Raw genomic sequence first — 13971 nt, 5'->3', positions numbered from 1 at the left:
ATGACATAAATATGAATGAGCCCTAATGGCAGTGCTTGGTTTTCCGGAAACCATTAACAAAACGATTCCTAAATGATTTGTAAAGAAAATGAGAGGAGACGAGAGCCAGGAGAAGGCGATTAGGTTTCTAACACACTCCTGAATTATTATGGAATCAACTACCTGGGAAATGCTCGGCTAAATGATCTGACAGGGGGAGGTGAGAGGTGGTGTGTTGAGACTTTCAGGGCGATGGACGTCCTGACCCTTCGGGAAAAACCGGGGTGTACGTTTCTGACCCGGCGGCAGCACGCCCCTCGCCTCTGGCCGCCTCGGCCTCTGTCGCCAGCCAGGACCAGAGTCTTATGCTTAGGAATCGTGTCTCAGCTCCTCAAAAAGCACAAGTCATTTAGCATTTATTTATCTGTTTGTTTATTTGGCTGCCCTGGATCTTAGCTGCAGCACTTGGGATCCTGACTTTGGCATTCAAACTCTTAGTTGTGGCGTCTGGGATCTAGTTCCCCAATCAGGGATAGAACCTGGGCCCCCTGCATCGGGAGCGCAGAGTCTTAGCCAGCAGGACATCCCGCCCGTGTTTCACGCCCATTCAGCTCTTGGCTAAACAGTCAGGGACAAAACAGCGGCATCAGTGTCCGTGTGAGCACAGACGCCTCTGGGCAGTGCCCAGGTGGGTTCTCCAAGCGTGCGTGTCACATCAGAAAGCTGGCTTGAGGGGTGAAGGCAGCTCCTGTCCTGAGGCCTGTTTCCGCCACCTCCTACAAAGCCAGCAGTCACAGAGGAACTGGGGATGACTCTTTTACGTTGAGGACACTTCTGCAGTGGCCCTCCCAGATGAAGATCTGTCGGGGTGTCCGGCCTGGGCGGGGCCCTGGCGTCTGACCGGGCGTCATCTGTTCGCAGGCCTATGTTTGGGACAACAACAAGGATCTGGTGGAGTGGCTGGAGAAACAGCTGACAGAGGAAGACGGCGTCCGCTCAGTGATCGAGGAGAACATCAAGTACATCAGCAGAGACTACGTCCTCAAGCAGATCCGCAGGTGAGACCCCAGGGAGGGGGCCCCTTGGCAGCAGCGGGCTCACTTCTGGGGGAGCAAGCGACGTCTGCACAAACGGTGGGCTGACGATGCTTTGCGGTCTTTGCGGCCCCTTCAGTTTGAGGCGCTGATCAGATGAGAACAGAGTCCTGGAGCACCGGGCTCGCTCAGCGCCTGCTCCCCGGGGGCACTTAGCAGTGGTGGCTGAGCTCACCGTGCCCAACTGTTAGCTCCAGATGCAGATCCTGAAACTGAATGAACCACTGGGGAGGAAAGCCCATTGCATCCCGGTTTCCTAGGAAACCACCTCCTCCCCTCCCCCAGCCGAGAGGGAGCTGTGTTCTAGAGGCTTCTGTCTCCTCCACGGGCTGGGTGGCAGAGACTGCAGGGGACATTCTTCTGAACTTTTCATTTGGACTACGTTTCACTTAACAGAAAAACTGCAGAACTAAACACAGTACAGAGAACAAATCTGAACCCAGACGTGCCTGCTATTTACATTTTGCCTCATTTGCTATATCATTTTTGTTTTTTTTTTAACTTGTTTTATCTTATATTGGAGTACAGCCACTTAACAACGTTGTGATAGTTTCAGGAGAACAGCAAAGGGACTCAGCCGTACATACACAAGTATCCATGGTCCCCCAGACCCCTTCCCTTCCACACTGCACATAACATGGAGCAGAGTTCCGTGTTATGAGGAGGTCCCTGCTGGTTATCCATTTTCAGTAAAGCATGTGTACATGTCCATCCCAAACTCCCTAACTATCCCTTCTTCCCATTCTTGATTTGCTGTATCATTTGTGTGTGTTTTGTATATAAAAAGAGTAAGCACACTCTTATGTGTATTTCTTTCTTTTTCAGAACCATTTAAAGATAAGTTACATCTATGATGGCCTGTCATGGCCCTTTACCCCCAATACTTCAGTATGCCTTTGCTATCAGGGCTATGCCCTGACATAACCATGGTAAAATGATTAGTTTTCATAAGTTGAACACCACAGCTTTTTATCTAAACCACCCTTTGTAGACCCCTGCTCGTTTTGAGTTTGCCCGATGTCTGCTCGTGATTAGATTCAGGCTGTGCATTCGCAGCCCTGATGTCACGTCCGTGATGGTGGGGCCCCACACCTGAGGGCACGTGACGTCACCTGCCAGCCCCCATGTTGGCTTCCGTCACCTGGTTGAGCTGTTGCTCGACTTCCCCACTGTCCAACTCCTGATCTTTCTCCTCAGACCTACTAACCAGCCTGTGGAGAGACACTTAGAGGCCAGGCAGTTTCCTGCTCATCAGAGCTGCTTGCATGTAGCACTCGGGGGTGAGTCATGCCTGATCCAGTCTTTACAGCGAGGTTGCAGAATGACAACGTTCCAACTCCTGCACCTGCTCCACAGTCACCTGTGACCACCCCGATTCTCCCGCAGCAAAAGGCCTTTCTCCGCCTCCATTTATTCTATATTCATTATTGGTATAGACCAGTGAGTGTCTTCTGTCTTTTCAATGACTTTAACTCATTTTTGATGCCCCACGTGTCCCAGGTTTAGCCAGTGGGAGCAGCTTCATGCAGGGCCCACTATCTTTGTGACATGCCCCCATCTCGGTTTTGGCTTAAGTTACTTCTGCACTTTTTGACATAGTGGAGCGCTGGCAGTTCATCTGGTACCAACCGTGCTGTGGGGGGCCTGTCTCAAGTAAGAAGAGAGGACAAGGCTGCCGGATCCACGGTGGTCCCTGGGAGCGGGTTCTGGGCAGTTCTAAACTCCGCTGACCCAGGCACGGGTCTCTCTTCGTCTCACCACCCCCAATTTCCCCTTCCAGCTTGGTCCAGGCCAACCCAGAGGTCGCCATGGATTCCATCGTCCATATGACGCAGCACATCTCACCCACCCAGCGGGCAGAAGTCGTTCGGATCCTCTCGACGATGGACTCGCCGTCCACGTAGGAAGAGCTGCCTGCCCACCCCCGCCCTGCCTCTGGAGCCGAGGGCCAGAGCGGCCCGTCACACCCGAAACCACTGCGATGAGCAGGCACAGGAGACCAGCGCTGGAGTCAAGTGGCTTTTTGCTTCCCCTCGATGTGTTCCGGTTCTGCATGACACGTTGGGCCGCGGGCCATAGCACCCCGTTCAGTATTTATTACCCTGGCTGTGGCCGCAGCCCCCTCTCCCCACCCTGAACCTAAAAGGCAATGACGGGTACAGCACGTACCACGAGGTCTTCCTACACCCAAGCAGGGTCGTCCTGGCTGCCCCGGCCCGCGCTTGGAGGTGGGGTGGTCGGCAGGCGGCAGCGCGCGCTCGCCCCTGGCCCTGTGAGCCTGCGGCCACTGGCGCAGAGGAGGGCTGGGAGCAGGAGCGGGAAGGGGGATCCTCACGCTGCTGTGTCTCCACCCCGCACCTGGCCGGGCACACGCCGGGCACCCCATCTCCTCACACCGAGGCGCTGCTTAGGAAGGAAAATCAGAGTGTGAGGTCTGCGGGTCCGTGGAACTCAAAGACGGCAAAACCGTGATCCGAGAAGCAGAGAAAGCAGAGAGACTGAGACTGTTGCTGGTTTCGGGGCCCCCGCCTGGGTCCCCTTCTCTGAAAACAGCCTCGGGGAGGTTGACCTGCCGCGGCCCCAGGGGCCACCGCGTGGCCAGCTGAGATGCCCGGGGCCCCGCTGGCGGCGCCGTGGTCCAAGCTGGCAGAGGAGGAGCCGGGGAGCTGCCCTCCTGTCCCTGACGGAAACCAGGCATTGAGCCGCGCGCGAGGGCGGGCCGGCCAGCCTCTCTGTAGGACGCGGAAGGCTGGCAGCATCCAGCCTGGCGCCGACAGTCACGGGGTGAGGAGTACCTTCAGGGCCGGCCTTGGTTCCCGGCTCCTCCCTTCCAGCAGCAGACGCTCCTGCTCGCTCCGGGTCTCCTCTCCCCTTTGAACGCACAGGCAGCGCCTGCAGCCGCTGACATCGGAGCCCTTGGCTCCAGGAACTGGCCCTCCCCGCCATGGGGGGGCTTCCAGGGAACACAGGACCCACTTGACCTTAAGCTTATCTACGACCCCTCATGGTGCTGCTGTCTTCCGGGCTCACGGGCCCCTCCCCGGCCAGCGGCAGGGGCCTGATCATGGGCGATGGAGAGTATTCTCAACCACCAGTTTATTCAAGGAAAGAGCTTCCTGATTCCCCCGCTGGTGTTCCTAAGGCAAGAGTGGCAGGTGAGCAGGGCTGGGCTAGCATCTGGTTCCTGCAGCGCAACTAATTGCATTTGTCGCTGGTGACCAAGGAGGAACTCGCTAAGACGTCTGAGAAGCAGGGGTATGAACGCTTTCGTACCTGCTCCAGTTTTGAGCCTTAACCCTCCAGTTCACGCACAATTTGAGAGCCCCTCTCCCTGTCCCCGGGAACCGCCTGTGCAGAAGGGCCCCGTGGGGCTGGGCGTGTGGCCGTCTGGCCCTGGAGCCTCAGCCCAGGGACCCTGCTGCGGGGTTCAGCACCATCCTGGCCCGGAAGGGCAGGAGACGGTGGGGACGATGTTCGGTCCAGGAAGAATGTCCACCGTGGCTGGTGTCTGCTTACCCAGCAAGAATTGGATCCATCTTTGACCAGATTATCCCTCTACACTTTTCTACAATAAATAAAATGCCACACGCCTACAGGTGGTGTGAGGTCCTATGCGTGCCCTGGCGTTTCTTCAGGGCTGGGTGGGTGACACGCATTTCCTCTCCACCACCAAACTGTGACGCATTAAATGTCGCTCCCCCATCCCCAGAGACCCCCCCTTTAGGTCTTTACCTGGACAGGGCTCTTGTCTAAGGACACGTCAGGAAGAGACACAGCCTGTTTCACACGTGAGGCTGCCGTTTCACACATGAAGCTGCCATAACACACGCGAGGCTGCCATTTCACATACAAGGCCCCCACCGCACACGCGAGGCCACCAAGGCAGGAGCCTGGCCCTCCAAGACCTGCCTGGGCTGAGCTCGCCGCCGCGTCCGTCCCCCGTCACGAAGCGGCCTTCGCTGACTCACTGAGGAGTCAGTGGACGCAGAGCCTGATGAGCACGGCGCTTCAGTCAGATGTATCCTTTCCCCTTTCTGTTGAAATAATCCTCCCCGCTGGTAGACCAGTCACCGGGCATCACGTCAGCCCAGCATCTTGCTCTGGTTCCGGGGAGCCTCGTCGGGTGAGCCCCCCGCGGAGCGTGACCCAGGGGCGCCGTTCCCAGCCTGGGCGGGTTTCAGGTCCACGTACCCTCGACAGGCTGGGCGGTTTCACAGGTCTTGACGTGAACATGAAGATCTGAACCTCTGAGTTGACGCAATTTGTGGTGTTTTCTGGGTCAAGTGACTAGCAAACCATTTTCAGAGATCACTGCAGGCCCTCTCAGGGAGCAGTTTTAGCTTCTCCGAATGATCTGGCCACTTTATGCCTTTGGAACATTAACTTGGGGCACGAAGACGCGGCAGGGGCGGGGAGCTCACGCTTGTGCCCTCAGCCCTCTGCCTCAGTTTCTCTGAAGCAGGAACAACATCTGCAGAGAAAGGCGTGGCCAGAGAGCACGAGGGGCCCTGGCCTTAGTTGACTTAAACAGTGCGGTGTCCACCTCTCGAGGATGTGCAGCAAAGCAAAGGGGGGCTTTTTCAAAAATGAGATAAAACAGCTTAAAAGCTATCAGTCTGAACCACCCCAAGCTAGATGTTCTAGAAAGGAGAGAGAAGGGAGGTTCAGGGCCCCGGGGAGGCCGCTGCTCTCCTGGGCGGGGTGTGCTGGTCCCCACAGAGGCCTGGGCCCTCCTCCCCTCTCCTGATCAACTCCGAGTGTGGACCCGGTGCCGTCCCTGGGCCCAGCCAGCCCCGGCCCTTGGTTCCCGGGAAGGTCACAAGAGGAATGGGAAGATCGCGCCGCTGCCTCCGGGAACCTGCCTGATACCTACAGCGCCTTCGTCTGCTGGAGACTGACATTTCCTTCATCCGTGTTTTAATAAACAAAAATGTAAAACATCCAGTGGTATTACTTTGGGATAATAAGGAACAGACTAAAGAGCCAGGGTTCTGCTATCTAATGTGGGCCCACCCCTGTTTCCCCAAATGGAAAACAACAATGCAGCAACAAGTGATGACCCCCACAGGGAGGATGCGCCCCACACCCCCGACGCACCCCACGTCGCTGACGTGCAAGGCTCAGCGCCAGGCTGTGCTGAGAGGCCCGGAGAAGTGCTGAGCGGGAGGTGAACCTTCACACCAGTGCTGGCTCCCTGGACTTCCCTGGTGGTCCACTGGCCAAGACTCCGAGCTCCCAATGCAGGGAACCTGGGTTTGATCGCTGGTCAAGGAACTAGATCCCACATGCAGAAACTAAAGAGTTCACATGTCCCAACTGAAGATCCTGCGTGCTGTAACTAGAAGACCCCACGCGCCACAGCTAAGACCTGGTGCAGCCAAATAAATGATAAATAAATTTAAACAAAAATGCTGGCTCCTCAGCTTGGGCACAAGAAGGGTAAAACTCAGGCCTGCCCTGATCCACATGCTGAGGCTGAAAGTGCTACGGGCCACACAAGTGTGCAGACAATGAAGGGCGGAAGCCTCCAGGCAGGGAGATGGACGCTCCAGCTGGGACACCGTGACTGGCGCCCCTAGTCAGGTACCAGCATTTGCAGTTACTCCAGAGACAGCAGGAGTGTTGGGAGGGGCACAGCAGTTGTCTGGGGGAGGACAGGGAGACTTTAAAGTGTTGGGCCAGGAAACGGTGTGTTCCTGGAGAGAGTGGAACACCTCTGATGGTTTGGGGGCATGGGAAGACTGGGTATAAAGGTTTAGAAATCAGTCTCATTGAATGACAAGAGCACAACCTTGGGCCCCAAGAAATCTGGCTCCAAGCTCAGCTCCACGTGCGTGTGTCCCTGAGCTGCAGGGGTCACCCAGGATGAGCCCACTGGGTGGGTCTCAGGATAGTAAGATAGCAAGCCCAGGCCACGCCAGGAAGCACAGAAATATTAACGGACATAAAATTATATTGGACATTAAAATACAATGCACACTATTTTCAATACTCTAGAAATTTTACATGTGTCTCAGTTGGGTGCCAAAAGCTCACCATGCTGTTTTTTCTGATAACTAAGCTTTACCTACCCAGGAAGGGGTACTGGCTACCTCGTGCTGGTCAAAAGCTCCAATGGGCGGCTAATAATAATAAATAATGGGGACAGAAGATCTTCATAAATGCGGTATTTCAGTAAGCAAAATCTCCCAAAACATGGGATTCCCTGTGGTTGATAGAGGGGCAGAACGCTCAGGGAGCCTCAACTCAGAGGACTGAGTTCCACCCAGTGGGCTCAGCCCATTAGCAGCTCCTAGGAGACGAGATAGATGGCAGCTCAGAGGAGGTTGAATGAGGGGCCTGATCCCAAACATGCTGATTCTGTGACTGGCCTTTTGGGGTGAAGAGAGAAACAAAGACATCCAGGCCCTGAATTAGGAGAAAAGCCGACAGCATTCTTGCCCACACAAACAAGTACTTCCATAGCCATGGGAGGACACAGCAAGATGAATGCAGACTCTCTTCTAAGAGAGCCTTCACCCCTGAAGATACGGAAGTAACACATTATGTCAGATACAAAATGGGAAATATGATGTGATTCCACTGATATGAAGTATCCTAGAATTATCAAATTCAGAGACACAGAAAGAAGAAGAGGGGTTACCAGGGACTGTAGGGAGGAGGAAATAGGGAGTCATTGTTTAATGGGTGTAGGGTTTCAGTTTGGGATGATGAAAAAGTTTTGGAGATGGACAGTGTTGACGGTTGCAAAACAAAGTGAATGTACTTAATGCTACTGAACTGTGCTTTTAAAAACTGTTAAAATGGTAGCTTATGTTACTTATATTTTACCACAAATTCTGGAGTTGTAAAGTATAATAACAAATGAAAAATTAACTAGAGGGACTAAATAGTAGACTCAGGAAGACAGAAGGAAGAATCTGAACTTGAAGATAGAGCAGTAGAAAGTATCCAATGTGAAGCACAGAATGAAGAGAGAATGAAAAATGAACAGAGCCTGAGAAATCCATACAGCAAGATCAGGTACAACAACTGATGTGTAACAGGCATGCCGTGAGGAGAGAAGAGAAAAGGGAAGGGAAAATACATGAAGAAATCTTCAGAGCCTTCCTAATGGGATGGAAAACGACAGGCAAATCCAAGGAGGCTAAACACAAAAAGACCTATACCTAGACCCTTCATAGCCAACCTGCTGAAAGACAAACTCTTGAAAGAAGCTAGAGAAAAACAACTCACCATGTACAGAGGAACAACAAATCAAAAATAACAAACGACAAATAACAGGAATGGAAGCCAGAGGCAATGAGCTGACATATTCAAAGTACTGCAGGAATTTAAACAGTCAATCAAGAATCCCGGATGCATCAAAACAAAGACATTCCCCTCACTGCCACCACCACCAAAAAAGGGGAAGAACGCATTGCTAGAAATGTTGCTTTATAAGAACTAAAGGTGGGCTTCCCTAGTGGTTCAGCGGTGAGGAATCCGCTGTCAGTGCAGGAGACACAGGTTCGATCCCTGGTCCAGGAAGACCCCACATCGCATGAAGCAACTAAGCCTGCGCGCTGCAGCGGCCGACCCTGTGCTCTAGAGTCTGGGAGCCAAAACTTTTGAGCCCCAACTACTGAAGCCCAAGGGTCGTGGAGCCCGAGGTCCGCAACCAGAGAAGCCACCGCAATGAGAAGCCTCAGCACCGCAGCCAAGAGTGGGCCCCGCTCACCACAACTAGAGGAAGCCTGTGCGGCAAGAGAGCCAGCACAGCCAAATCAAATACAAGTGAATGTTTTTAAGAGAGAATTACAGGCCATCATTCAGGTCATTTCAGGTGGTAATTTGAATCCACACAAAGATAAGAAGAGAGGTACTTGAAAAGGTAAATACATGAGTAAACTGTGTGTGTGTTCTCTTTTAACTTTGTAAACAAGGCATCAGTTCAGTTGCTCAGTCGTGTCCGACTCTGCGACCCCATGGACTGCAGCACGCCAGGCCTCCCTGTCCATCACCAACTCCTGGAGTCCACCCAAACCCATGTCCCTCGAGTCGGTGATGCCATCCAACCATCTCATCCTCTGTCGTCCCCTTCTCCTCCCACCTTCAATCTTTCCCAGCATCAGGGTCTTTTCAAATGAGTCAGCTCTTCACATCAGGTGGCCAAAGTATTGCAGTTTCAGTTTCAACATCAGTCCTTCCAATAAGTATTCAGGACTGATTTCCTTTAGGATGGACTGATTGGATCTCCTTGCAGTCCAAGGGACTCTCAAGAGTCTTCTCCAGCACCACAGTTCAAAAGCATCAATTCTTCAACTTTATGATCCAACTCTCACATCCATTCATGACTACTGGAAAAACCATAGCTTTGACTGGACAACCTTTGTTGGCATACAGTTACGTAAAACAGTAATTATATTGCTGTATTCGGGGGGTCTACAGCATATGAAAATGTAATAAATATGATAGAGGGAAGGGGAAGAAATACCAAGCTATATAAAAACCAAAGTTCTATATTTTACCAGAAGTTAGTATTTACCCCCAACAGCTTACAATGTACTCCCTAGAACAACCATTAAGAAAATAAACTTACATAGTAAATGCACATCATATGTCTCTTAGTTAATATGCAAAATATATAAAGAACTTCTACAATTCAACAACAGAAAAACCCAAATAACTTGATTTTAAAATGGGCATACAGCTTGAATAGACATTTCCCTTAGGATTATATATAAATGGCCAAAAAGCACATGAAAAGAAGCTCAGCACCTCAGCATGACTAATCATTAGAGAAATGCAAATCGATCACAATGAGGTATCACCTCACACCACTGAGATAGCTTCTATGAAAAAATATATATATATATTGTTGGCGAGGATGTGGAGAAATAAATTAGAACCCTCTGCACTGTTGGTGAGATTATAAAAAGGTGCAACCACTACAGAAAACAATATGGCAATTCCTCAAAAAAAATAGAATTACCATATGATCCAACAATCCCAATTCTAGGTATATATACAATATAATTGAAAGCAGAGGACATTATGCTTTGTGAAAGAAGCCAGTCACAAGAAAAGACAAACACTGTATGATTTCATTTATATGAGATGTCTAAAGTAGCCAAAATTCATGAAAAAGAATGCACAATGGTGGTTACCAGGGGCTGAGGAAGAGGAAAATGGGGAGTTATTGCTTGATGGGTGTAGAATCTCAGCTTCTGAATATACTTGGCATTACTAAACTGGACACTTTAAAACGGTTAAGGACCTCCCTGCAGGCAGTGCTTCCACTGCAGGGAGCAGAGGTCCGACCCCTGGTCGAACTAAGCTCCCACATGCCACACAGTGTGGCCAAAAAAATTAATTAAAAAAATTTTTTAAATAAAATTAAGATAATAAATGTTAAGTATTTTACGATAATTTTTAAAAATGCATATAGCAAAAGCAATAATAATGTAATTAAAATAGCATAATATTTAACACAAAAGAAGACATAAGGGAGGAGAAAAATGGACGAAAAATAACTACATGAAATTTGAAAGGACTGAACACAGCAGTCAAGAGACAGGGACTGCTGGACTTGCGGGCGGTGGTCCACGGGGCTGCAAAGAGTCGGACAAGACCGAGCCACGGACACTTTCACCCGACAGGTTAACGCTTTAACCATTACGATTTTTCCTCTTTGTCTCAGTGATGTTTATGTTTTTTCCATTGTTAATGTAGCCAGTCCATCCTGTTTATATGATACAGGGTCTTCTCTACTTTTAACCTTATTTGTGTTTGAATCTAAAGTATGTTTCTTGTGGACCATGTAGAGTTTAGTTATTTTGTATCCAGTCTGACAGTCCCTGTCTTTTGATTGGCGTGTTTAGTCTTTTCAAACTTAATGTAGTTATTGGTAAGTTTTATGTCCATTTTTTCCTCAAATGCATACACCCTAACACAGAGTCCCAAAATATATAGCAAAAATTAACAGAGGTAAATGAAAAAATAGACAATTCAACAATAACAGATTCCTGTATCAATAACTTCCATCCTAAGAAATTGGGGGAAAATGGAGAACAGACTGAACCCAAAGTAAGCAGAATGAACAAAAAATAAAGATCAGAGTGATAACTGATGAGACAGGAGAAAAGAGAAACGTTCATAAAATCAAAAGCTAGTGGTTTGAAAAGATTTTTTTAAATTGACAAACAAGAAGAGAGAAGACAAAATTTCCAGATTCAGAAATGAAACAGGAGATATTGCTAGTGACCCTATGGAAATTAAGATGATTATAAAGGAATTGTATAAGCCATTCTCTGTCAACAAATTAGACAACTTAAATGAACAAAGTCCTAGAAAGACACAATTTACCAAAACTGACTTAATAAGCAAAGTTTGACCTTTGTTTATAGACCTATAACAGGTTAAAAAAAAAAAAAAAAAACGACTAAATTAGTAATTAAAAATCTCACAAAGAAAAGCTCAGTCTTAGAAGGTCTCACTGGTAAATTTGCTATCTAATATTTTAGAGAAGAAATACCAATCTTTCACAAATGTTTTTAAAAAAAGAAGATAGAACATTTCCCAATTCATTCTAGAGGCCAGTATTACCCTGAAATCAAAGCCAACAAAGGCATCACAAGAGAGGGGAACTACAGACAAATATGTCTCATGATGTAAGACACAAAAAATATGTCTCACGATGTTAAGACACAAAAATTCTTAGCAAATGTTAGCTAGTTGAATCCAGCAACATATTTCAAAAAAAATTATACACCACAGCCAGGTGAGATCTGTCCCAGGAATGCAAAGTGTGTGTCTCAGGAGTGCAAACATACAAATGAATTGACGTAATACACCATATTAAAAGTACAAAGGACAAAAACCACATGACCATCTCAACAGATGCAGAAAAAGCATTTCATAAACTCCAACACCCATTCCAGATAAAAACTGTCTGCAAACTGAAGAGAAAGGGATTTCCTCAACCTGATAAAGGACATCTATTAAAAAGAAAAAAAAAAAAAAACCCTCAACTGATGTCAAACTTAATGGCGAAAGACTAAATGTTTTTATTCCTAAGATCAGGAACAAGGCAAAAATGTCAACTCTTGCACTTCTATTCAGCATAGTTTTAGAGGTTCTGGCCAGTGAAACAGGCTAAATAAATGAAAATTTAAGTCTTACATATTGGAAAGAAAGATTAAAACTGTCTTTTTTCACAGATGAAATGATCCTCTGAGGAATCTATTTTTAAAAACTAGAACTAATAAACAAATTCAACGAAGTCACAGGGAACAAGATCACTAAACAACCACCAGAAAAGTGAATGGCATTTCTATATACTAGCTAGGAACAATTCAAAAATGAAATTAAGGAAACATTTCATTGACAGTATCTTTGAAAACAATAAAATACTTAGGAATAAATCTGGCAAAAAAACTGCAAGGTTCGTACACTGAAAATTATAAAACACTGCTGAGAAACACTGAATAGAAGTAAATGAGATATTCCATGTTCATGAATTGGAAGACAACTTTGCTACGATGGCATGTCTCCCTAAATTGATCTATAGACTCAATGTAATCCCTATCAAAATCCCAGCAAGCATTGTTAGAGAAGTTAACAAATTTATCCCAAAATGTATATGGAAATACAATAGACACAGAATAGCCAAAAGATTTTGGTAAAAATGTGAACTTAAACTACCCAATTATAAAAAACTTTCACTGGTATAAAAACAGGCAAATAGAATGGAACAAAATTAAGAGTCTGGAAATAAATCCTCACATTATGGTTAATTGATTTTCTACAAATGAGTTAAGGCAATTCAACGAGGGGAAAAATAATCTTTTCAACAAATGATTCTGGGATAATTAGATATGCACATGCAAAATTTTATTTTTAGACTCTCACATCATATGCAAAAATTAACTCAGAATGGATTATAGGCCTAAATGTAAGAGTGAAGACTGTAAAACTTCTGGAGGATAACATAGAAAAATCTTTGGGGCCTTGGGTCCAGTAAAGATTTCTTAGATCTGACACCAAAAACAATCCATAAAAGAAAAAAACTGATAAATTAGAACATCAAAATTTTTAAATGTTTGTGATTCAAAAGACAGCATTAAGAACATGCAAAGGCTAGCTACAGACTGGGAAAAATATTTGCACATCATTTTCTGATAGGGGATCTGTATGCAGAATATATAAAGAATTCTTATGATGCAATAAGATGAGCAACTCAATTAAAATGAGCAAAAGACCTGAATAGACACTTCACCAAAGAAGGTAAATATATGAATAAAAAGCAGAGACGTTACTTTGCCGACAAAGGTCCATATAGTCAAAGCTATGGTTTTTACCAGTAATCATGTACACGTGTGAGAGCTGGACCTTAAAGAAGGCTGAGCATCGAAGAGTTGATGCTTTCAAACTGTGGTGTTGGAGGAGACTCTTGAGAGTCCCTTGGACAGCAAGGAGATCAAACCAGTCCATCCTAAAGGAAATCAGTCCTGAATATTCATTGGAAGACTGATGCTGAAGTTCCAATACTTTGGCCACCTGATGCGAAGAACTGAGTGATTAGAATGGCTTTGATGCTGGGAAAGACTGAAGGCAGGAGGAGCAGGGGACGGCCTAGGATGAGATGGTTAAACAGCGTCACCGACTCAATGGACGTGAATCTGAGCAAACATGGGGCGATGGTAAAGGGCAGGGAAGCCGGGTGTGCTGCCGTCCATGGGGTGGCAAAGAGTCAGACACGACTTGGCAACTGAACCCAAACAACAATAAACACATGAAAAGCAATTCAGCAGTCACTAGGGAAATAGAAATTAAAGCCACAGTGAGAGCCCACGGCTCACTAGAACGGCTATATTCATAACGCAGACGATAGCGAGTGTAGCTGTGGAGCGACTGG

The 13971-nt window shown here is 47.5% G+C and overlaps 1 protein-coding gene across 5 annotated transcripts in view; it reads left to right on the top strand.

The window, feature by feature from the left end:
* The window catches only part of ACACA (acetyl-CoA carboxylase alpha), a 277348-nt gene extending 272663 nt beyond the window's left edge, over nt 1-4685 (top strand). For all 5 annotated transcript variants that reach the window (XM_061142719.1, XM_061142724.1, XM_061142721.1 and 2 more), the window contains 2 exons: nt 901-1037; nt 2854-4685. In XM_061142719.1, the coding sequence (XP_060998702.1) occupies nt 901-1037; nt 2854-2977 (261 nt within the window). In that variant the 3' untranslated portion in view covers nt 2978-4685. The remainder of the gene's footprint in view (nt 1-900; nt 1038-2853) is intronic.
* The last annotated feature ends 9286 nt before the right edge of the window (nt 4686-13971 follow it).

The sequence above is a fragment of the Dama dama genome, chromosome 5, assembly GCF_033118175.1.
Source record: "Dama dama isolate Ldn47 chromosome 5, ASM3311817v1, whole genome shotgun sequence".
Lineage (NCBI taxonomy): Eukaryota > Metazoa > Chordata > Mammalia > Artiodactyla > Cervidae > Dama > Dama dama.
The sequence above is the reverse complement of the archived record's forward strand: the minus strand, read 5'-3'. Positions and strand labels throughout refer to the sequence as shown.